The sequence below is a fragment of the Pholcus phalangioides genome, unplaced genomic scaffold, assembly GCF_987345545.1.
Source record: "Pholcus phalangioides strain wild (caught in Gottingen) unplaced genomic scaffold, Ppha-v1.0 ptg000017l_1, whole genome shotgun sequence".
NCBI lineage: Eukaryota > Metazoa > Arthropoda > Arachnida > Araneae > Pholcidae > Pholcus > Pholcus phalangioides.
Window position 1 is genome coordinate 16,613,891 of NW_028301610.1, and position 26,964 is coordinate 16,640,854.

The window sequence follows — 26,964 nt, forward strand, 5'->3', positions numbered from 1 at the left end:
ATAGTAGGACCCTGAATCTATTTCCATTTTTAATTTCCTGCCTTCAATAAAAACCTCCACGTTTTGTTTAGAAGGGGAATTCAAATTTAAGGAATTAATATATTCCGGTTGTATCTCAATCTCGTTTGTGCGAGGTTGCTTTTTATCACGCTGTTTTCGGCACACCTTTTTTATATGGCCCCTTAATCCAGAGCCATGACACACTGAATTTCTAAACTTGCATAATGAGCGATCATGATTTCCACCGCATCCAAAGCAAACAAATCCACTATTTTTTGAATTTTGAGAAACTACCTTGTTGTCCCTGGATTTTCCAGAACAACGCGAACGAGGATCGGGCTGCGGTGATTTACCAACCCTCCGATTGCGTACGAGATCAACAGAATCGAAATTTTCAGGACTCGATGAGGAAGTATTTTGTAGATGGATATGTTTAGACTGCGAGGCCGCGATCTCCGATGCCACAGCCATTGAAATCGCAGTTTCCAACGTGAGACCAGGTTCGGCTAATAGCCTCTTCTGAACCTCCTCATCTCTCATCCCACAAACTAGTTGATCCTGCAAGCGTTCAGCCAAAGAATCGCCGAAATTACAATCTTCCGCAAGCTTTCTCAGTTCGGTCACGTACGAGTTCACACCTTCATGCTTGCCTTGTACCCTTTTATGAAATTTAAATCGCCGGAATATCTCGGAGGACTTAGGACAGAAATGCTGCTGTAATAATTTTAGTAAGTCTCCAAACTTATATTCCGTAACATTTTTGGGCGAAACGAGGGTACGAATTATCGACAAAGTCTTTATTCCGCAAACTGCTAGAAGGGTTGCACGTTTTTTATTTTCATCGTCGATTTCATTTGCTTCTAAAAAAAATTTTAACTGTTCCGCATATAATTCGAATGAACTCGGATTTGAAGTATCGAACTCCGAAATCGACCCTATAGTAGCCATGATCAATGAAGTCGCACGCAACCGAACGAGAGAGAGAGAAAAATAATAATAAGCAACAACGCACAAACGAGAACGGCATACATAAAACGCAAGGAAACCCTAAGTTTTCCTAAACAATCGGGGGGAAAACAAGATTTAACTAAAATAACATACCCATGTACAATTCTCGGGAATAGAAACAGAGGAGGAACACCGGTGCCCGAAAAAGCACGGTTCATGACCTTGACACGTGCACAGTCGGTCACACACACCAGCTAATCCATACGAATATTCAGAGGCATTTTTTTCCCCGATGCGAAGAGTCGCTATCCCGGCAGGTACGTTAACATCCTCGTCGCCAATGTTAAAAAGGAGGCTTAGAGGCTGAATGTAAACACAACTATTTATTTGTTAAACATGATAACGGTTAGACAACAGTAGTGGTGCTAATACTGTGCACAGGTTTATATACAATCTCGATCGGTGACGTCACAAACAGTAGCGACATACGCGGAATGCCAATGAATAAAAGGGTTACGTTAGATGATGTCATAACAGTTTTTAACATTTGTAATTCAAAAATATCTGAAGAAGAAAGTAAAGATAACATTTTCTAATGACTAGAAACAATAAATTGTTTGATATCTTTGTGAAATTTTCAGTAGGTCTATAGTGAAACAATTTTTTAAATAGAAAATCTGCATTTTATATAGGCTTCTTTCATGGGCTGGTAAAGGTATTGAGCCATATGGAGTTGATTACATTTTGCAAAAACTTGGTTTTGCACATGCAAGAGTCACTATACCCAAGTGGATGCAACGAGGGTGTATGGATCCCATTGATAAAATATTGGCTCTAGTGATGGAAAAAGTGATAGCAGCAGTTAAGGAGGACAAAGAATTCTGCAGTGCTAGTATCAAATAAATTTTGAACTTTCCTCTGATATTTGAAAGCTAATGTGATAAAAAATTATAAATGTACCATAATTTATTTGAAGTTTGTACAAAGATTATTTATACTGTATTTTATTGTTTATATTTCAAGTTATATTGAATTTTTAAATAAAGGTTTTGTGTTAAATTCCTTATCAGTGAATAAAAATGACAGCATTATTTCTTCTCAGTATTAATATGGCTATATATATTTGTTAATTTTAAGAACTTTTTCTCCTGTATAGTTATATTTATTATGACTCTGTCTGTTCAAACATTATATATTTGTTTCATACAGAGCATCAAACTTTTTCTCTTTGGTCATTTAACATTTTCTTAGTTGAACTTTGTTTCCTGATTATAATCAAAACACTTATACTGAAAAAAGAAAAAAAGAAATTTATTAGTACAGTGAAACCTGACTACAATGATACTCGATATAACTATAAATCCCTGTACAACAATATTTTTTCAAGTCTTGTTTAAAAGGCCTTATACTCTAATGTTAAACTGCTGCCTCTCGATATAAAGATAAACCCTCTACAACAATATTTTTTTCTTGTCTCACAGAGTATCGTTATATTGAGATTTCACTGTATATATATATATATATATATGTACCTCGCTATATGGAGAATTTATTTCTCTAGAGAATAATAATAAGCAGGAAGAAAGACAAAGTCATATTTGTGTGTGTTGTGCACTGGCACAGCTGCAGGGTATAATGTAAATATATTTTTTTAGGAAGTTTACATTAATATGATAATCATTGTTATATGTTCTAACCAATCCCCAAATATCTAAAAAGGAGTTTTACATGTTTCTTTTTCCCTGTGATTTTGTTTTCCCCATATTGATAATTTCAAATCTTTGTCTTATACATTCTCAAAATTTTCATGTTATTTCTTCAAAGCGAGACAACCCATGTACTCACCTAAGTATGGTTATTGTGATAAATAGGACTGTGATATACTAGTATTTTTCTGCATTTTTTCATTCCTAAAAAAAACAGAACAAAAAACTTTGAGTATTTGTTATATAACTGGGATCCCACAAATGTTTTGGATATCATACGTTTAAAAAAAAAGTTTATGAGACTTGTTATTTCACAAAGTTTGAGAAGTACCCCAGCAGCTGACTCAGATTTACTGTTTTGAAGAAAGGAAAATACATTTTATTTAACATAGTATTCAGAATTTGGGAGAGATTCGAAACAATATATCTGTGAATTTTTTACCGGCTTTACTAGATTTTTTTCCATTAATATAGTGAATGAAATATAATTGAATACATAGGCATACACAGGATTTTCTCAAGTGGGAAGGGATATTCTGTTTTTTACTGTAAAAAACTATAATCTTGATTCACCCCCTTCCCTTGCATATGCAAATGGTTGAATAATATAGAGTTAAACTGAGATAATACAAGAAACAAAAAATGTCAGGATTTTTATATTAACCATTACTCATAAAATCAATGAAAAGAATGAAGATCCTGATAACACCAAACAACGCATCATTCAAAAGTTTGAATGCATGTCAAAATTTATATAGGCGAGGGAAAAGATGAATCAGAATCAAAACCTATTAATTTGATATTGGGATTATGATAATTTACCGATGGCAGAACAAAGTGCTTTCCCTTTCGACTTGCAGGAGAGAAAGCAATAATTATGGCTTGATGCTTAACATACACAACTTGATGCACATACATATTTTCCAACTTGCAGGAGAGAAAGCCATAATCAAGACTTGATGCTTGACCCATCTTCCATCATAAATATGAGCATAGTAGTTTGCTAATTGCTTTCTTATGATATGTGATACAGACAGAAAAAAGGAAATTCATTTTATTGTGCATACAGAAAAGTATGACTGCAAAGGCCTAATGTGAAACCTGTATGAAAGGGAATGTCAAGAGATTGAAATAATATTCAGTTTTAGAAAAATTTCTGTTTTATAAAGGTGCAAACCAAGGCACTAATCATTGAATAGAATATATTTTGATTTCGTTTAAGACAAATTAGTAAGTTTATTTGTTACAGTGGTCTACATTCATCCAATTGTGAGTTGTATTTATTCATTCATTGAAGTGAATGCAAAGAAAATTTATTGGCATGAAGTTCAGAAAAGTCTGCTTACATTATCTGAATCTCTTATTTTTGAACACTCATAAAAAGTGGGAAATTTTTAATGCAAAAAAAAAGACGTGAAAAAGTAGTTTCAAAAATGCTCGTATTAGCCCTCATTTCATATTAAGTAAGTTAAACCGTGTACATATGTATTTTTTGTTAATTTCTATCCAAGTCACAGCATTAAAGTTTGGGATAGCATAATTTTTTTCTGAAATTCAGAAAAATTAAATAAACTTTCTTGCCAAACATTTCATAAAGAATTTTATACAGATGCTGTCAAAACCTAAATACAGTATTTAGCAATTATAGACAAATTATTTATTTATTTTATCTATTTTTAAATAAATTATTTTTATTTTTATTCAATCACACATGAGATCATTACATAATTTCACACATTGTATCAATTGAACCTTTATTAAGCAGAAACCTGTGTTCAACAGAAAAAATCTTGGTCCCTTGTGATTCTGTTGAAGAAAGGTTTTACTGTACTTTTATCTTCACTCTTTTCCTTTGAGGAATCTATTTCTTGGATGTGGTGTTTCTAATGTTATAACATCAGTGTGTGTCATGATGTAATAAAAAAGTGTTACATAAGGAGAGAGAAAAACCTACTCTACATTTCTCAGCATCTCTTATTTCTCTCCTAAATTTTAAAATAACAAAAACAGCATGATGAACACAATTTTGGATTGTTATTCAGCCGACAAGTATACTGTTAATCAAACCTATCTTGCACAAATTTTTGGTGTTGTCAATGCTTCCAATGTATTGATGGAAAGGGTATCTGGTCTTTTTTTTAGAGCTTTGAAGATGAATAATTCTATTGTGTTATTGTAATTTAAAATTAGTATTTAGAAATTTATAGAAATACAGTTTTATTACTCTTATTTAGACACTTCACAAAATGTTGTTACTTGCACATTTTTTTAAATATATTTTTATTCACTTGTTTCACTCGTTGATATAACTTAATGGATGGAATAAAATGTCATAACTGGAGAATTTGATTTGTGTGGTGTATTTTTTCTACTATATCAATTTTTTTTCAAACTGATAATTTCTTTATTTCAATGTAATAAACTCATACAGGTTATCACACGTCCTTAACATTTAAAAAATTATGTATTCAGTAATTTAAACCCGAATATTTTCTTTTATCAGGTCAATTGCTTGTCATCTATTAAGCTTTTATAATTTTTGTAATGCTCAAAGAAAATAATATATGTTGTAAAAAATATTTTAAAAGCTCGTTAAAGGTTATCTCAGAATTTGAAGCAGTGCTATATAATATTGTGGGAAATTTGAACTTCACAAACTATTTATTATGGTAGTTTTGCTATTTCAAGTTTACTTGATGTGGTTCAATGAGACTGTGAATTTATTTCATGAAACTCCGAGTTATCTAAATCAATTTTGATGTAAATAAACCTCATGAGGGAATTTTATCAGTTGTTGTGCAAATTGTTTTTCAATAAAAAAAGTATACAGAAATTTTTTTCATTATGGAAAATTTTGTTAAAAATTGTACAGGAAATGTGGCTATATATGTATCAGTTTTCATTGATATCATGTTCTGTAAAAAATCTATTCTAATAGTCTGTATGAAATATTGAATTTTTCAATTGGGTTTTGTTTTCATCTAGCCACAATTGAAATTTCATATATATTAAATTTTATGTGTTATTATCAAAGTTGGTTGTTTTCAGCGGTTATGTATGCATTTATTTTTCTGATTTAATGTATTTCTGAATTATATTATTTTTATTAAAATATAAGTATTATTTTTATATGCATTTCCTGTTTGAATATTTAAAGCAAACTGTAGAAATAGATACAGCACATAAAATATTTAATTTGAGATGTGGTTATCCTTGTTATATAAATAATTTAAATCACTTATGCTTCGCTTTATCAAGCTATCTATACTTTCATCATTTAGGTACATTAAAAAAAATATCGCCAAGAGCTGCACACACATGGCTTTAATCAATATATTTGATTGATATAAATAGCATAACTATTGATATTGCTGTGATCTTTTCATGTTTAAATGAACAAATAGTACTTGAATAAAAGGAGTAATTGAACTTACAACTAGGCTTGATTGTCTATGTTTGAGGTATGTATATTAAGAAAAATTGCTGTATTTACCAGATTATAAGACAAGGTTTCCTCTCAATCCTTTTCTCCAAAATTGCGGGTAGTCTTATATGTGAGGAAAAAAATGTCTGTATTCTGATTACCCTGTGCCCTATATTTCAGATTATGGATGTGTTTTCAAGACGTACTCTCACATAAAAAAAGAGGTATTAAATGTACAATATATATTGTAGTTATCATAAAAGCAATGTGTATACACATGGCAATGAAGCTACAGCTGTTGTCTTTTTTTCCCCCCTTAGAAATACTCCCAAAGTCAATTTTTTTTTTGTTCTCTTGGAAATGTTCCTAAAGTCAATTTTTTTTAAAGAAAATCTTTCTCGACAAAAGAATGAGTTGTTTTGTATGCAGTCTCCTTATAGTCAGGTATGTTATCAACAATGGTATGAATTCTCTTGTGTATCTGAAAATTTCAAAACTAATTTTTAGTCTCAAATGTATTTTCATCATTAGTTACTTATAGTATTTCAGCATAAAGTCAGATTCTATTTGTGTTGTGTGTTATATTGTATGAAAATTGAGAATTTTGTTAATTTATGAAAATATTACTATTGTCAAACAAATAAAAGAAATTCATGGTTTATTATTTTATACCTTTTAAGCAGTCTGTAAATTAAAAACAATTTTTTTTGGCCTGATGCATTGTTAATTACCCAAATCATAATTTCATCACCATTAATAAGTTATATCATCATGTACGATACAAAGAAAAAGTCATACATTGATTTGTAAATATTCACACACAATCTGTTTTGTAACAAGCACAAATTTTTTCTTTTAGTATTATGAATGTTATATACGTGTTGTTTTTCTTATGTATTATGATGAAAGTAAGATTCATTTTCTCCCTTATTTATTGCAGAAAGAACATTTTATAAATGTGATTTATAATGAGTATCTTAATATTTTAACAAGTATAACATTATGCAAACTCCCAACATTGTCTTTGAAATCTGAAAGGTATTAAAGAAAACAAATGATTATAATAATCTGAAATTTTTTTACAATAAACTTGACATGAAAGTGTAGAACACATTTGCATTTTATTTTTTCAGACATTTAAAAAATATATATGCTGACAGTGCTCATATTGGAGACCACTGATTTACACTAATATGATGAGGATGAAAAGAACAGGTAAAATGATTGAAATAACAGTCTTGTTTGACTTGCAGGAAGTGAATAAATCAGTAATGTATTTTGAATAGCTGTTGTGGGTGGTTTCAATCAAAGCTGCCAAAACATTTGCCCAAGATTGATTACCTTTTACGAATGAAGAAGTGATAAAAAATTACATTGTTTCTGCAGTTCACACTCTTACAGTACTTATACCAGAGGGGAAGCAGAATCTAGGAGTAACAAAGATCATTTGATCATTATAGTCACACCACGGTCATTTTCTGCACACGAAGGCTAATTAGACCGGGACCTACAATTTATTGCCGATTCCGAATGGCAGGTTTGCTTTTTTACTCATTGAGAGGTTGGTGCGCTAACCCCTCGATGGGGGACTCCCTGCGGTAGCAAATTTTTCTGCTGTCATGTCGCTGTTTCTGTTGTACCCCTGTGTCAGGAAAGTCTTCTGACAATCGAACCAGGTATCAAACTCGTGACACCTCTAAACATCCTTTGGTACTGTAGGCGAGTATCTTATCGACCTAGGCTACCATGCCTGAGTAACAAAGATAGTCAAGCATTTGGTAATACTGTAGACTTTTTGCTATGCAAACATGGAGACAAGTCTTCAGCACTTGCATTTCATACTTGCAAGTATTGCAAAACCATGATTAATGCGGCTAAGAATATCCCTTTTAGTGATATTGCTGTTGCAAGATGAATTGATGTCATTGCGTTTTCCATTAAGAAATCTACGCTGGAAAAATTGAAAAAATGTGCCTATTTTTCTTTAGTTGTATAAGAGTCCACAGATTATGCATCGATTGCAAAACTCATAGTTTTCGTGCACTGCATAGACGCTGATGGACAGATAGAGGAATTATTTCTAGCACTTATTCCATTAACAGGCACTACAACTAGAAAAGACATACAGTCTTATGCACTTCTCGGCGTTGAACCAAATAGAACTGCAGAAACTTGTCTCTCTGGTTATCAATGGGACACCATCGATGTGTGGAATAAACAAAAGCTCGATCGCCTGCCTTAATGCAGATTCATGTGTTTCAGATTTTGTTCATTTTCACTGCTTAATTCACGTGGAAGTTTTATATTGCCAGCTGAAGAATGTCCCAGATCTCACGGAAACCTTGCAGTGCATTGTGCAAGTGACCAACTTTTTGATATCAAAACCATTAGCTAAGTGCCTTTTAAAAAGGTTTTTGCAAGATTTGGATGCTCCGTACTCAGAGCTGCTGATGCATGCCGATGTAGACTGGCTAAACTGGGGCAAGGCCATTTCCTGTGTGTGAGCAGTATTCGAAGAAATTAAAAAGCTGCAATTTCATTGCATAATCATTCGCACCAATTTCCAAGATTATTTGAATATGATTTCAAAGTAACCTTGGCATTCATGGTTGGTCTGTTTCAAAAACTGAATAATCTAAATGTAAGCATACGAGGAAAACGTAATACTGTTTGTGGTATGTATAAATGGTGATGGGCTTCAGGCAGAAACTTGCCTTGTTTCTTGAACAAGCACAAAAACACACATAAATTTCTGGACTTTGAGAAAACTTTGGAGGATTTGAACAAGACAGAATTCTTAATGGTCATTCCATGTCTTGAGGATATACTACAATTCGATGAGCATTTTGATTTTCTTAAAGACTACGCTTCACTGTTTGAATTGATATCAAACCCTTTGTTTTTTCCAGTTTGTTCAGTAGAGAAAATCGAAACAATAAATGCTGATAGCATTAGTCAAGCTGAATTAGAACTCATTGATTTGCAGGCGTCTATAGAAGAATAAAATATTAATTTCAAAATTTAAGTTTGGAAGTTTTCTGGGGTTAGGAAGATTGTAAGAAATTTCCTACATTGCAACAAACTTCAGAGATGCCAATGACGTGCTATAGCACGTCAATTACCCGGAATTTTGGAAAAGGGCACATAAAAATTTGGTTCATGCGTCCTGCGGGATGCATTTTTTCCTAGTTCCAAGAAGAAAAAAGTAGAGAGAAAATACACCTTCCCAACTTCCCCCTTTTTCCCTTCTCTTTACCCTCTATCATGATCGCGCAACATTGAAAAAGTGGTTTTATTACTTTGCATACTGTATTGTATTGATATACACGTGGATTATTGAAGAATAAGATGACGGATATCTAGTTGCTTCCCTGACTGAGGGGCTGTGTACAGAATTTTAAATTTTGGAGTTTTTATTCCCCTCCATTTACATACTGGAAATTATGGTACTTTCGCTGCTATCTGCCGGCATTCAAACACAGCGTCTATACAACGTAAATTCATGTTCATACAAGATTGCGAATGTGAATTTTTTAAAAAATTGTAAAGGATTTAGAACAGTGGTTCTCAACCTTGGGAAGCCCATGGCTCGGTTGATTCCTTTTTTGTGATTGGAAGGCTCAGTCATAAAAACAACTAATGAGAAATAAATGAGGAAAAATGAAACGTGAATTGCTCACGGCCTGGTACGACTAATGTCAGGGCTCTGTGGTTGAGAAGCACAGATTTAAAACGTCCATTCAAATTGTAAAACATTTTCCAAGATCGTTCAGTAAAAAAAACCAATTTTAATTTTCTACAATAATATTAATTTTTGATCTCCTTGGGGGCCCAGGCCTTTAATGGAAATCCAAGTTTGAAACCCACAACTGCAGTGACAATCAGCTAAAACTATGAATTTCTAGTTTTCCTTAAAAAAAAACTGTTTGCGTCGACGATCTCACAGACCTACAACGCAAATATGTATACATTAAATTTCGAATCCACTCATTGCTAATTTGGAGGGTAGATGCAGAGCTGCAACTGGGGGGGAGTGGCGGGGCGCCAAATTCATCTTTTATAACCTCTTCTATATTACACTGGGTGCCAAAATGCATGCTTGCCCCTTCTGAGAAAGTATCTAGTTGCGGCCCTAGATTGATGGCACCACTTACTGAACACAAAAAATGTAAAATGCTGGGCACACACACAAAGACACTGTTAAGTTTCACAAACACAAATCTGACATATCTCCCATATTCCGGGGTAAAAATATGTGGCAGTTAAATGGCGACAGATCAGACTGGTGGACCATCAGGGAGGGAAATTAAAATCATTCTACCAGGAAATCACTTCGCAAGAATTTATATGAATAGATAATTAGAAGTTTCTGAGAGAAAGTGTTCTGAGAGAGGAGAGAATTTCATTTGCTTTAAATTTAATCAGAAGATATTGAAAGAGCTAAGATTTATTTTTTTTTAACAAAATAGAAAATCATTTAGGAGAGAATTTATAGATTGATTTATATTAGTAAATATATAAATGTGTGCCTACAACTTTTAATTACAGTGGATCCTGCTTATAACGTTTTTCAAAAAAACCATCATAAAAAACGTTGTAAACAGGAAAACACTTTAAACGGGAAATCTTAATGTGAATAACTTGGAGTTGGGACCATGAAGATAAGTTGTATTAAGTGGAAAAACATTCTAAATGGGAACATTATAAGCGGGATCGACTGTTTTAGATTTATTACATGCGCTAAATTCCTTATACTAAATTCTCATTTTTAATGGGTTTCTCTGCAAGCTTTTTCTACTAGTACACAATGAAAGTAAATGAACCTTTGGATAGAACATGTTTTTAGAAATGAATTATTTATTTGATTCACAGAGATACCTCCTTCTCCTCCTACCCAGAACATGGCCCACCACTGTCTCAACGAAGAGATAAGCTGGTGATCAAAGACCTGGGGCATGCTGGAAAAATTCATAGAGATACCAGTGAATTATAGGAGGGCCATACATTTTTTTAAAGATAATTTTTTTTTGAAAGACCCACTTTCACTTGAAAAGGACCCACATTTTTTGAATAACCTGGGTCCCTGGACCCAGGTAAATTAGAGTACAGCTGCATCTCTGAACTTCATTAAAATGCTTAGCAATGTTTGTGTGGCACAACTTATTCCTGCGAATGTGCTTTTTCTGTGATGAACAATTTGAAGAACAAGGCTGTCAGTTCAAGACTGAGTAATGAAAATTTTAGAAGCATGCATGAGAATTGCTACCAGCAATATTGAAACAGATGTTAATGACATTCTGAGAGAAATTCAATGTCAAGGTTCTCACTGAAAAAGAACTCATTGGAAAGAAAAGGTATTTTTAATATTTTTGTGTTTTAAAGTCCTTTAATCAGGCAAAAAATTGAATACATTTTATTCGCGAAGAATTAGTCTTGTCGACCAGAGGCATAATGCAGGAGGCGTACATAGAAGAATCATGCTTCTTCCCTCAAGCCAACCAAAAAAATTTTAAAAAGCAAATGTTTCCTTTTGAAGAAATTAAAATATCGAAAGAAAATACCTCTTATATGTTATTTTATTCAATCTCTGTAATTAATTTTGTATCAGAAAATCACAATTTTTCTTTTGATATCTTTTTATTGAAAAAAAAAACCATTGATTTTCCCTTAGCAAAATTCGTTTTTCAAAATATGCTTCTCTGTCGAGAATGAGTAGCACTTTTTTTTCATGTTACATGTTTTTTCAGTGTAACCAACAAATTCAGCATAGTAGATTTCAGTTTTTTTTTGCTAAATTAATTTTGTTCCTTATATGCTTCAGAGTTGAACAAAATACTCTGTATAATATGCATTTACAAAATGTTATGATTTGTACGATTTCTCTCATGCGCAACCATAAAAATGAATAATTAAAAAGAAGGTAGAACTCTTTTTTTAATATGAAATTGTGAGTTTCAGGAAATAGATCGTTTTTCCATTTAAATTTTGGAACAGGAAATGATTTTATTGGGGTGTGGTAGGGGCAGCACCGGGCTTAGGAATTTCGTGGCCTAGTGCAAAAAAATGTTTGGTCCCTAGTAAAACCTGTGATATTAATTTCTATAAACTTATGTTCTCAGCTGTATTTGATGCCCCGGGTGCCAAATATACCCTTTGTTCATCAAAATCATGGGGTGCACCAAAATTTGTTTGCTCCAGTTGACTAACTAAATGAATTTTTGTTTCTAGTTGTGTAAGGGTCAAAGGGATCCAGATCTCTGAATGAAATAAGGACTCTCGAATTGTTGAAGGCATTCATCAGGGATGAAACGATTTCTTTCATAAACTCTGAAATTTTTATCTTAATTCTAAAATTACTTCTTTCATAAATTTTGAATTTTCATCTTAGTTCTAAAATTATTTCTTTCATCAATTTTGGAACTATTTCTTTCATCACTTCTAGAATTATTTCTTTCATCACTTCTAGAATTATTTCTTTCATCACTTCTAGAATTATTTCTTTCATCACTTCTAGAATTATTTCTTTCATCACTTCTAGAATTATTTCTTTCATCACTTCTAGAATTATTTCTTTCATCACTTCTAGAATTATTTCTTTCATCACTTCTAGAATTATTTCTTTCATAAATTCTGAATTTTTATCTTGATTCTAAAATTATTTTGTTCCTAATTTAAAAATTGTTCCTAATTTAAAAAAATTTTGTTCCTAATTTAAAAAAATTTTGTCCCTAATTCAAAAAAATTATTTTGTTCCTAATTTAAAAAATTATTTTGTTCCTAATTTTAAAATTATTTCTTTTATCAACACTGAAATTATTTTTTTTCATCAATTCTGAAATTTTTTTTTTCATCAATTCTGAAATTTTTTTTTTCATCAATTCTGAAATTTTTTTTTTTCATCAATTCTGAAATTTTTTTTTTTCATCAATTCTGAAATTTTTTTTTCAAATTATGAAATTATATTTTTCATTAATTCTGTAATAATGTTTCATTAATTCTGTAATAATGTTTCATTAATTCTGTAATAATTTTTCATTAATTCTGTAATAATTTTTCATTAATTCTGGAATTCTTTTATCAATTTTAAAATTGTTTTTTCATTAATTCTGAAATTATTTCTTTCATCAATTTTAATTAATTTTGTGGGATTTATTTCCTTCAATAATACCAAATTTTCAAAGGTGCTGCTATGGTCTTCCTCTTATTTTTAATTTATTAATTTTCAATTTTCATTACGTTTGAAATAATTTCTTTCATAAATTTTAAATTTTCTTTGGTTCTGAATTTTTGTCTGATTAATTTTTATTATTTATTGTATTAATTTACATTTAACTGTGTGTGTATTCATATTTTTTTGTATAGGTATTGGATGCTTATTCTCCCCCTCTCAAAATATATAAAATCGGGCTGAAGAGAGGCCGTAATTATTTTTGTAGCCCCTAAATTGTTAAGAAAATCCCATGGCCCAAGATGATTTTTGATTTTCACCCTGCTTTTTTTTAAAAATTTACAATGTGGGGGGGCGTGATGATCTAGGCAAGTACAAAGGGCATATCCGCAATAGGCCACTAAATTTTAGGGGCTGCAAACAAAATAAATATAATACTTTTTGATTACATTTGAGTTATATTTTGACTTCTTAATAAAGCAGTAGCTTAAACTGCTGTCCAAGACAAGGAACCCACAGATCTAGGGTTTTGACAGACCCCATGCAAGGCCCGGTACCACATCACTTTGGCCCTGGGCAAATATGAATGTTTTGTAGCCCCTTATAAAGAGTGTTCTTATAAGCAGAGGAGTGGGATGGGTCCCATGCCTATAATACAAAAAGCAGCCAATTTTGGGGCCCTAGGCACGTGGGTATGATGCCTCGAGTGCTGGACCCCTGCATCAGAAAGAGCGAGTGAGTTCTTCCTTTAACAACGTATTTAAAACTACATGGGGGGTGGCGGCAAAATGCATGCTTGCCTTAGGCTTTAACTGAAAGAGTGTTTAGTTGCAGCTCTGGGTAGATAATCCTTCGTCTAGCTCTGACAACCCTTCCATTGTGGTGCGCTGTGTGTACAGATATTGTACACTGATTGCCATAAAAATTTGCGCACCCAGAAGAAGTCGTCAAAATGAAACGAAATTTTACACATGTAAGTACTACGTTGATATAAGTAAGTGATTAGAAAATCCAAGAAAAAGGATAATTTATTGCAGAAAAAAGTACAGATGAACAGAAGTTTTAGTACTCTGTTGGACCCCCTCTAGCGCGAATGCACGATGCGATACGAGCGGGCATTGAGGCATACAAGTTCCGTATGATGTCCTGAGACATCTCGTTCCACAGTTGCTGTAAATGTGCCTCTAGTTCGACCAACCTCTTAGGGTGTCCAACTTGCCGTCCCAAATGATCCCAGATATGCTCGATTGGTGACAAATCTGGGAATAAAGCAGGCCAGGGAAGGGTGGAAATGTGGCGGAGGCAGTCTTGTGACATCCTTGCTATGTGTGGCCTAGCATTGTCTTGTTGAAAAATGGCTCCTGGGAGTCCTGCCATGAGTGGCAACACATGTGGCTGAAGGATGTTATGGACGTACTGCTGGGCTGTCATTGTGCCATGGATCAATATTAGGGGTGACCGTGTATCGTAAGCAATGGCACCCCATACCATGACACCAGCTGTGGGAGCGGTGTGTCGCTGTAAAGCGAAGGCAGGATTGAAGCGTTCTAGGGCCTCCACACATGAACACGATTGTCATCACTGCTCAAGTTGAATCTTGATTCGTCGCTGAAGACGACCTGGTTCCATTCCGTTGCAATCCAATCCCGTCGTGCTCGACATCACTCCAAACGGAGGCGTTGGTGGGTGGGTGTCATTGGCAGCACATGTAATGGGCGCCGCGATACCAGATGTCCTTCAGCCAGGCGCCTTGCGATGGTTCGGGAAGACACAGGGGCCCGTAGTGAAGCTGCTGCGTGTGTCTGGATAGCGGCCAATGAGGTAGTTGGCTCTACGCGTGCCGTTCGGATGATGTGACGGTCTTCTCGACGACTGGTCTGTCGAGGGCGTCCTGAACCTGGTCGCCGTGTAAATGACGTCTCTTCTGTCCACTGGTCCCAACACCTCCTCACAGTAAAATCAGAATGGCCTAGTTGACGAGCTACTCGCTGAGCTGACCACCCAGCTTCCATCATCCCGATGATTCTTCCCCTATCGAACTCTGACAACTGCTCATATGGTCTTCGACGGCGGCATAACGGCATGTCTACCTCAGCATTTCCTTTGCAAACGATTAAATACACTCCAGCAAGCTCTGCTTACCTGTTTTATACTCCAAGGAGAACTAAGTTCAACGCCCTCTAGTGGCATTACGCAATGCGCAATCATGCTGCATTTCTAATCATTTGCATATCTGCCCGAAATGTACCTTCAGGCCAACTTTCGTTTCGATCCCACAATTATTTCTTGGTGCGCAAATTTTTATGGCAATGAGTGTATATATATATATATAAGCACACACATGCCTACCCCCACACATTTTACGGTAGAGTCCCTAAGCTATGATCTTTGGTGGATCCCTTCTATAGTGAATTAAAAGGTGAAGAAACAAAATTAATAAAAATTGTTCTAGGCTCCGGGCTGAAGCCTTGTCAGCCCCATTCTTTTGGGGGTGCATCATAGAGTAGTAGTTATCAATCTTCAAGTGCCCGGGGCACACTTACACTTTTTTCTCGTTGGGCGATAGGCCCAAATTTGTTGCCAAAAAAGTGGTTTTTTTTAATAAAAATATAGTACGTAGTCAGTGCCATCTTAACACATGGGCCAAACACTGGCATGGCCCAGAGACCTGAAGTACAGAAGGGGGGTTGTGAAAATGAGATCAGGTTAAAATTTTTTAGATTATGCATGTAAATTGGAAGGCAGGCATTTGTCTAGTCATGTAGGTACTCATAAAAATCCCTTTGTCCAGGAGCCCATGATACTCTTAAGATGGCCCTGTATGTAGTATATATATAGTTTGATAATTGTTCTCGGTTGCTGTAAACCTGTCTTGCTCCATGGTGCCAAAAACATTGGAAGGATCAGGAACAATCATTTTAGAGAGCAGCAAAGCTTTTTTCCAAAATACTTGAGCTTGTCTCTGAGCGTAGGGCCCTGCTCCAGGCTGGTATATATGGCCCCTACAAGAGTTGGGTTGACAGGGCTCCAGCCCTGGGACAATTACCATCATTTTTTGGTTTTTTCATGACTTAAATTCTTTTATTTAATTTATTTAATAATACATATTAATATAATAAATATGACTTGAACACTTAAATAAAAGTGTTCCTTATTATTCATTATAAACTTGCAATGTATCATCCAGTATGAGTCTCTAGACCCTTTGGCTGATTTTTTTTGTTTCATCTTGTATTTATGTAAAAAATTAAAACAATAAAAAAAAATACTATTAAAGGACCTGTGAAAAGTCTGGTTTGGGGGGGCCTGCTGCAGGATATGGGGCGTTTCGTGTATGGTAAGAGCAGCTCTGTTCATTTCTACCACTGTACTTATCACTATAGTGTTCATACCAGCGCCGTCTTAATGCGTGGACCCACCTGGGGACCTCATGGAAATGAAATCTGGTTAAAATTTTCAAGAGTAAGCATGTAAATTGGTAGGCTAGAAATGTTTTGCAAGGATAACGTCACTCTCTGCTACCATACAAAGTATAGCCTCTTGAATAGGGCGCCTTAATACGAAGGTTTTTAACAACTGGATGTTGTGAAGATGAATTTTTGGAAAGAGAAAATTCAACTGCCTTTGCAGGGAATTCCCCAAAAATTCATCTTCGCAACAGCCAGTTGTTAAAAACCATCGAGCTTATATTACTGGAGGGAGCATCCAGCCGCCGCGACAGCAGCGATATCGAATGCAAGGGAATCACGTGACTCGATGAAAACAAAGTTCGGGCTTGGCAATTTCCCCATTGAAATGTACACTTCGGTCTCTAAATATTGCATTTTAAAGATTAAAAAAAAGGATAGAGATCCTATTTTCATCTAAAGATGAAAAAAGATTAAATTATTTATTTCATTATTACTGGAATAATTTCTTTCATTGATGCTGTGGAATAATTTCTTTCATTAATACTGGAATAATTTCTTTCATTAATGCTGAAAAATTTCCTTTGGAAAAAAATTTTTTTGGAATTATTTCTTTAATTCTAGAATTTTTCTTTCATGAATTTTGGAATTATCACTTTCATCAATTTGGAATTATCTTTCATTAATGCTGGAATTATTTTTAATTAATGCTGGAGTTATCTCTCATTAATTTTGGAATTATCTCATCGATGTTGAAATTATTTCTTTCATTTATTGTTTCAAATTCCTGTGGATGCCATAAGAAAATAACGGGGATTGTGTGTTTTCACTGAGTCACGTGATCTTCCGACGAATGATGTTGGGGACACCGTTCTCAGCACTGCCAAGGTGAAGACCGTTGACACAGGGCCGCAACTAGATGCTTGGTCAGCCGGGGCAAGTACGCATTTTGGCGCCCCTTCGTAATGTCGAAGGAGAGGTTAAAGCGTGAAATTTGCGCCCCTCTAGTCCTGCTCCCGGGGTACCAGATACGCCTGCACCCCCCTAGTTGCTGCCCTGCGCCAAAGCCGCTTGAAAGTTGACTCTTAATGCAGCTTTGCCCTGCGCTGACATCATACCATACCTTCTCCAGTAAAAAAGCTTGATGTTAAAAACCTTCGTAGAAATGTTTTGTCACGTAAGGGGCCTCACACAAAAAAAAAAAAAAAAAAAAAAAGTCTTTTCTGGGGCGCCTGTGATGCTCTTAAGACGGCCCTGGTTCATACCCCTGTTCTTTCAAACATATCAGTGTTGTGATAATGGATTTAGAAGACCAACGGGGTGCCTTCTGTCTCCTCTAATATAGATACTTTTGTTGGATGTACCAAGGTCACCTATTCGGGAATTACTGCACCTAAAAATACCTTAGGCTTGACAAGCTTTTACTCATTGATCGCTGATTGGCTGGGATTTCAAATAGACAACTGATAAGAGTGCACGTGGTTTTATGATTCTACTTGTATTTCAGACGAAACATTACATTCCAGTATCCCAAGGTTCTTGTAACGTTAATTGATTAAATTAAATATTTTATTTAAATGGCAATTTTCAAGTAGCGTTTTCATCAACTATCATTGATAAGTGTTATTTTTCTTATTGATAACTCATCGGTAATTTTTTTTTAGAAATGTCAATTGTAATTGGGCCCGTTTGAACGGGCCCAATTAAAACGGGCTCAGTAAAAAAAATAGAGGAAAATACCCAAGTCTCTCTCCACAGGATGACATGAGCACATACATGTTCAACATATGGCTCGTGGGCCAGGCGCGGATCCAGAACAATGTCTCGGCAGTGCCGCCTTAACACATGGGCCCACCTGAGCACGGCCCGGGGCCTCGAGCTCAGATGGACCACAGCAAGTATCTATATCAGTTGAGAGTTATTTCTAGGCTGGCCGGGCTCCAGTCGGGACCTCTAGATAAATTTTTTTCAGAAAGCCGCACACTATTGTTTACCGTGCAAAATAATCGTGACCATACGTCCCGCTTTAGAATTATTTTACCGTTTTTGTTCTTAATAATACTAGATAATTTAATCCTTAAAATAGCACTTAATTTGGGGAGCCATCACTTTTCCTGTAAAGATGTGTAAGGAGATTATTTTTATTAAGAAATTTATTTGAAAGGTGTTTCTGTGGTAATCCAGGATCCGGATAAGTGAGAAGCCGAATTTTTCCTCTGCTTCCGGACCATTCCGGAAAAAATACTGGGTGGGGGGAACGAAAATGCATACTTGTCCCTTTTCATAGAATACAGGGGCGGCTCTTGGGCCATGCGACCCATGGAGGAAAGCATGGTCCCCACATCCTGAAGCAGGGCCCCCGACCAGACTTTCACGGGCCCCTTTATGATGAATTTATAGCGTGAAAAAACAAAAAATGATGAAAATCATCGCGGGCCCCAGGGCTAGAGCCTTGTCAGCCCACCCCTTGTGGGGGCCATGTAGGAAAGAATACTCCATGGGTTATTCTTTCCTCCATGCATGCGACCCATTGCGGCTGCACGGGGCATTACTCCAGAGACAACTAAAATCTCCGTACAGAGCAATGCTTGTAGGGAGATGCTACTCAAGAGACAAGAGAAGTACTAAGCAGGGTTGGGCAAAAGAATGGAAAAAACCAGGCAAAATCGGCAAAAATTAGTAAAAATTCTTACTCAGGACATATCAAGCGTGGTGAATTACAAAATATTCTTTTCAATATAAAAACTTTAAAAAAAGGCGAAATATTTATAAATTACATGCATAATTCTTATAATTATAAATTTATCATAAATTCTTATAATTATAAATTTATCATAAATTCTTATAATTATAAATTTATCATAAATTCTTATAATTATAAATTTATCATAAATTCTTATAATTATAAATTTATCATAAATTCTTATAATTATAAATTTATCATAAATTCTTATAATTATAAATTTATCATAAATTCTTATAATTATAAATTTATCATAAATTCTTATAATTATAAGTTATGAAGGAGGGGCATGACCCACAAGGACAGAGCTGACAGGGCTCCAGCCCGGGACCCTATCCTTACCATTTTTCACGCTATAAATTAAGTGCAGAAGATATCAAATGCCCATTTAATATCTGGCTTGGGGACCGCGAAAGATTCCAGTCTAGGGCCCTGACGCAGGATGTAGGGGCTATGGGAGGAATAGACTGGAGGCGAAAAAATCCGATATCCCAAGTAGAGATTTTGTCTCGAGCCGGCCCCTGATAGCTTACATGTTGTTTCTGGTATTACGGCCGTAGGCCCTGTCTATTTATTCCCTCAAGTTTCCTCAACATCTCCGTTGTCGTGGTATAACTGAAAAGCATGATGTCGTATGTAAATTTTCACTGTTTGAAATTTTTAAAAATTTTGGAGTCTACGCTGCCGTTCGGGTGCACCGCATCCTTTAATCGCTAAGCCATCCCTGGATATCTTGTTATTTGCCTTGGCTCATTTGCAGCTGAAAATGAGCCGAGGCAGATATCTTCAGCTCAGTGCCGTCTTAAGGCATGGGCCCGCCCGGGGGGCCTCAATCGAAGAGGGGCCTCACAAAAATGAGATCTGGTTGAAATTTTCGAGAAGTTGTTTGGTAGGGCCTCAGAAAAATCAATTGGCCCGGGGGGCCCATGATACTTTTAAGACGGCCTTGCTTCAGCTGCAAAATAGGGCAGGTCCAGGGCGATATGTCGGAGAAGCGACTTATTGTGTAGGTGCATTGGATCATCCTGTATTTTACGGGACAGATAAATTTCTCCCATATTAATCGGCTCTTGAGAGGGCGACCACCCCCTATCGCCTTCCTCTGAATCCGCACTTGTCGTGGGCATTTTTGTCCCTTGGATTCATCCTTTGTGGCCCGCGATCTTAAACCTAATTTTGTAGAAATCAACTAAGTTGCACATTTACAGATGATTTAAGTGACCTGCGGTGCTGTTCCACATCAGTTAAGGGACCAGCGGCCTATATACAGATCACACGAGTACTACGAGAATACCCATGACATAATACCTGAGCACTCAAGTGGCGCGTTGCGTGGCATATTTGCACATCATCTAATGAACTCGCGACAGCCGTCGCGCTGCCGTCTTGAGAGTATAGTGGACCCCCGGGCCAAGTGATTTTTCTGAGGCCCTACCTAGAAAATTCCCGAAAATTTCAATCAGATCTCATTTTTGTTAGGTGCCCGGGGGGGGCCCATGAGTTAACTGACTCGCGGTGCAATTTTACTCCACTCAAGTGGCCCGCGGCACATTTCCAGGTCACTTAAGTTACCTGTGGCATATTTACAGGTCACTTGAGTGCAGGGCCGTAACCAGAGGGGACGGGGGGGGCAGTTTTAAATGTTAAAAAATAACACCGTTATGAAATTATCGAATTTTAAAGTTGTGGGGGCGGCAAAACAATAGTTACGGCCCTGCTTGAGTAACCCACGACACAGTTTTAGAGCATTTGAGCTGCCCCCGGTGTTGTTCCACATCACTTATGTTCAGGGCCGTCTTAAGAGTATCATGGGCCCCCAGGCCAAGTGATTTTTCTGAGACCCTATTAGGCAAATTCTCGAAAATTTCAACCAGATCTCATTTGTGTGAGGCTCCCTTTTCTCTTGAGGCCCCTGGGCCGTGCCCGGGTGAGCCCATGCTTTGAGACGGCACTGCTGATGTTACTCTCGGCACACAAAATTACTTATACATGCTCAACCCATGGCGCGACCTCAAACCTAATTTTGTAACAGTTAACTAGGCGGCACATTTACAGATTACTTAAGTGACCCGTCACGCATCACCAGATCACTTAAGAGCCCAGCGGCATATTTACACATCATTTGAGTCATCCGCAACACCTTTGCAGATTACTCAAGTGACACGGTATATTTACAGTTCATTTAAATGACCTGTGGCATGGTTTCAGAGCATTTAAGTGGCCCTCGGTGCAGTTCAACATCACTTATGGCACATTTACAGATCACTTGAGTGATCCACAATACATTTTCAAACAAATAAAGTGGCCCTCAATTCTATGAAGGTGGAGCATCCTTAATATTATCTGGAAATGTGCCGCGGGGGCCGCTTAAGTAATCAACGGAACATTTACAGATCACGTAAGTGACTTACGGCACGTTTTCAAACCAATGAAAAGGCCCTCACTCTCGTAAAAGTTGAGCCCCCTTGATTTAAGACGTTAGATTGGACTAGAGATAGTACGACAATGACTTTTGGCCGAATATCAAATATTCGGTTACTTTTATGGCCGAATCATAGGCGCCGGAACCTGAGAACTGAGGCTGTTTGAGCCCCCAATAGTTAATAAATATGCAATGCAACGCACCCCTCTCGCTCTTGCGTGGTCCACACATCTTGAAGCAGAGTCCCTGGACCGGGATCTTTTGCGGGGTCCCCAGGCCAGATTTTTCACTGGCTCTTCTATAGTGAATTCAAAACGTGAAAAAACAGAAAATGATAAGAATTGTCCCGGTCCCCAGGGTTAGAGCCCTGTCAGTCCCACCCTTGTGGGGGCCATGCCCTCTTGTGTACAGACCTGTATAGTACGGTAGAAACTTTCAGTCCCCCCCCCCCCCCGGATGTTTTTCACGTCGGTGTCCCTGGGTCGAATGCCGAACATTCGGTGTACAAATATCGGGTTTTCTTAAAATCCATTACAATTACGAATGAAATTGGTGTTTTTGGTTTTAGACAAAATAAAATTAATAAATGACTGAAATTTTGATTAAAAATTGGCATATTGATTTAATTGATACTAATCTACCAAATATTTAGCGTAGCCGAATATTGGCTTTTCTTAAAATTCATTACATTTATAAATAAAATTGGGGTACTTCTAGTTCTCTCTAAATTCAAAATAACATAGATTAATACAAATACAACGCCACAACAGGAAAATTGCCCAACGAGGTGGCTGACTTAAGAACATCATGGATCCCCGAGCCATTTTTTGGAGGCCCTACCTACACATGCACCCACACAATTTACTGTTAAATTCATCTTTTCTTAGCCCTTTGCGGTCCAGAGGTTTCTTCGGCACTTCGTTGGTGCAGTTCGTGCTTTATAATACCTCCCCCGCAATGAGAAAGGCCCCTGCGTAGGCGCCAATGCTTCCAATTTACCCGGAAGCCTTCCGATTTCTCAGCCTTATTAAAATCTTTCGGTCGGAAACCAGATTCTTTTTCGTCTCTATGGAAAAATCCCAAAAGATTCTCAAATTCCGCTTTGCTTGAATGAAAAATCTCTAAAGAAAATACTCTCAGTCCTTGCAATCCAAGACTGACCATGTTTTCTCAGGAAAAATATGGGAAATTTTTTCGAATTTCAAGAGTACGGCCAAACGGCAGTTGTCACCGAATATGATGGCGAGTGACTAATACGAGTGACTAAGTGAGCTGGACATATATCCGTGACAAATGCCCTGATCGTATGAATGACCGTAAGAGTAAACATACGAATGATGGTGTGGAGTGACCGCATGAATGATCAAGTAATTTCGACATTTAGTCCCCGAATGGTATTTTGCCTGCCCTGACCGTGCGAGTGACCGTATGAATGATCAAGTAAGTTGAACATTTAGCTGCCGATGGTGTGAGTGATCAAGTGAACTGGAAATTCACTCCCTTCACATTTCACCTGCCTGACCGTATCCCTGAAAGGGATTCGGTAGTAAATTGTCCCTAGACGATTTTCCGGGGATATTGTTGGCGAATTGAATTGAATTGCCTGACCGTATGTGGGAATAGATGATTGGTGAGAATGACCATGTCAGTGACCGTATGAGTGATAAAGTGAGTTGGACATCTACTTGTGACACTTTACCTGCCCTGACCAAGTGAGTTGAACAAACACTTCCTGACATTTCACCTGCCTTGACCGCATGAGCAATGGTATGAGTGACCCCAAGAGTTTCTAAGTGACCGTATATTGAACATATGAATGATTGTATGAGTGACCGCATGAACGATCAAGTAAGTTATTTTAAATCGGTAGACATTTATATAAGTATATACCGATTGGCATTTCACCTGCCCTGACCGTATGAGTGACCGTAGAAATGACCTCAGGAGTAAAAAAGTGAGTGACAAAGTAAGTGATCGTATGAATCTTCTAGTGAGTGACCGTATGAGTGACCAAGTGAGCGACTACGTGAGTTGGACCGGATATCTCATTTCGAACCCGACATTTCGCCCCTTTCGTAAATGTTAGGTGATTATGCGGCAGAAATTTGCACAAAGCATAATATGTCTATTGCTGTCACAAATGCATTGGCGTACGTATTAAGCGTGACGGGGGGGGGGGGCGGGGGGGGGGGATTTTAATGTTTTACTTCAGGACTGTTATACTCCAGCTTATGCTGAAAACTTTTGGTGCAACGTAAATTTGGAAACAATTATTTTATGCTTCACAGCAAATTCCAAATTTTTAGGGCCCATTAAAGTACTACGTAACCACCCATAACGGGGGGATGAAGAGGGGGATCATCTTTGCAGACACTCACCCGATCAATACATTTGGTCACTCCCTTGGTGCATCATATGGTCACTCGACTACTCACTCATTCGGTCACTCACTTGTTCATTATTACGGTCAATTGCTTGGTCACTCACTTGGTCGTTATTACGGTTACTCATATGGTCACTTACTATATCACTCATACTGTGAACCACACAGTCACTCACTTGGAAACTCAAATAAGCACTCACTCGATCACCCATATGGTCAATCACTCAGTAACTCCCTTGGACACTCATACCGTCACTCATACAATTATCATATGGTCAATCACTCACTCACTCGGACACTTACTTGGTTACTCATACAGTGAATCACTCGGTTACTTACTTGGTCACTCATACAGTGAATCACTCGGTCACTCATGTGGTCAATCACTTCGTCACTTTCTTGGTCACTCATACGATCAATTAATAAGTCACTCACTTGGAAACTCATACAAGCATTCAGTCAGTTACTCACTTGGAAACTCATACAAGCATTCTGTCGGTCACTCACTTGGAAACTCATACAAGCATTCAGTCGGTCACTCACTTGGAAACTCATACAAGCATTCAGTCGGTCACTCACTTGGAAACTCATACAAGCATTCAGTCAGTCACTCACTTGGTCACTGATACGGTCAACCACTCAATCACTCGATTGGATACCGGTCACTCGTACGGTCAATCACTCACGTGGACACATATACTGTCCCTCACTCATACAGTCAATCCCACGCTCATAGATACTGTCCCTCACTCATACAGTCAATCCCACGCTCATAGATACTGTCGCTCACGTGGTCAGTCATTCTGTCACTCACTCAGTCATTTGTACGGTTACTAACTCACTCCTAAGGCCGATTTCACACTCACCTGGTCACTCACACAGTTAGTCACTCATGCGTTCAGAGCAGGTGAAATATTAGGTGCGAAACGTGTCCCAGGGGCCAAATGTACCGGGGCAAAATGTGACGGGGGAGAAATACATAAAAAGGTTAAACAATTTATTTTTTGAATAAATAATAATAGGCCTTCGAACTCATTAAGACAGCCCTATAGAGACCTGCTCATTATTATGGGATTCCGTTTAACACCAAACAATAAATTGGAAGAAACAAAACCTTCCAGCATCAGCAGTAGCCATCTAGAACAAACTCCAGTAGCCATTCAGAGGTTAAAAGGCTTAATACACTGTTAGAAAACATATTTCGTTTCTTTTGAGGAAACTATTAACACGTGATATTCAGACATGCTAATTGGGGTTCTCACTTATAATGAGAGTGTTTGTGGTCCACATACAACTGCTTCAATATTGTGGTTTTGCTTTATTTATCTCATCGTCTTTTTATAACGAAACAATAAGAAAACAGATGATAGCTTACATAGATAAAAATAGACCAGTTTTTCCACCTTAATCACATCTTTTATTTGTCCATAAATGGAACACACGAAGAAATCTTTGGCTAAATCTCTAACACGCGAAATATCCCATCAGGACAAACAAAAAGACTCTTCAAGAAACCGGAAGAAAAAGATTGAAGACTTGAAACTGTAGATGATGCAATACATGAAAATAATTTTTTAACCATGAAGAAGGGAAAACTATGCAATCTTTTGAAGTTCAAGGTTATTTTTCCATCAAGGTTCGTGAAATAGAGGCGATGAAGATACTCGATTTATACACTGTTGGATCAGTTGTTTACCTTGATGGCTCCTCAGACACCCGTTCTGGGAGTATCTATTTAAAAAAAAAACATAATTTGGGATGGGTGTAAAAAGGGCCGGGCCTAGACGTTTTGTTGCCCAGTGCTACAAAAAAATTGTGGTAGGTGGTGTCACAGACACGGTAGCAAGTTTTGACGTGAATACGTTGCTTTGTGCCTTGAATCGCGTTTTAGGTACTGACAGAGGCTCCGACGTGAAGAAAACATTGAGGAGACTGAAAATCGCTATTCATCCCGCATATACGGGACTCATCCCCTACGCAGGAGGCGGAATGTTGCGTTACATTGTATAGCCATGAATCTCTTTGGGGGGGGGGGGGAGTTTCAGCTCTCTCACGAAATTTATTGAGGGAGGGTCTCAGATTTCCTCAGCCCCCAGGTTCTGGCGCCTATGGGTACTGACATAACGAAATTATGTCATCATCGGCTTTATCTTTTGAATAGCTGACAAACGATACTAATGTCGTCTATTTTCGTTGTGAACTGCTAGAGATATAACGGAGAACAATTTATTACGAATCAGGGCAGCGGGCCTGGAAACCAAACGGGAAGAGATATTAAAACCGGAGTGATATCATTGGATTTATCTTTGCAATGTGTATCTGACGATATCATTGCTTTTGACTTGCGTTGGGTATTTCCTGAGATATGAACGTTAAGAAACGTGCAAAGGAGGCAAAGATTTAAAAAAGGGGTGGTAGGAGGGAAGCAGAAACCTAATAAACGGTCAGAAAGGGGCAGAAATTCAGAAAAAGGCAAGAAAGGTAGAAGTTAAAAAAAAGAAAAAGCAAAAAGGACACAAACTAAAAGGAAAGGGCCGTAAAGGGGCAGAGCATGTTAGAGACTCTATTACATGCTTGCAAAAGCTGTAGATCACTGTTTTGGTCATTCACCGAACTGGACCTTTGTTCTTTAGGCAGGACCACAACTAGAAATGAAAATTCATCCTGTCGCCCGGGGCAGTAGTCAGCACCCTTCTCGGTTATTTTCAACAAGAAAAAGAGTAAATATTCAACTCCCTTCCTGGTCCAGCGCGTGGGGCACCC

General features: G+C 37.0%; 1 protein-coding gene across 1 annotated transcript in view; it reads left to right on the forward strand.

Annotated features, from left to right (window-relative positions):
- Positions 1–7,144, forward strand: part of tweek (transmembrane protein KIAA1109 homolog tweek) — a 236,838-nt gene extending 229,694 nt beyond the window's left edge. Inside the window, exon 63 of the mRNA XM_089246286.1 lies at positions 1,641–7,144. Coding sequence (XP_089102412.1) covers positions 1,641–1,851 — 211 coding nt within the window. The 3' untranslated portion in view covers positions 1,852–7,144. The remainder of the gene's footprint in view (positions 1–1,640) is intronic.
- Positions 7,145–26,964: the final 19,820 nt, after the last annotated feature.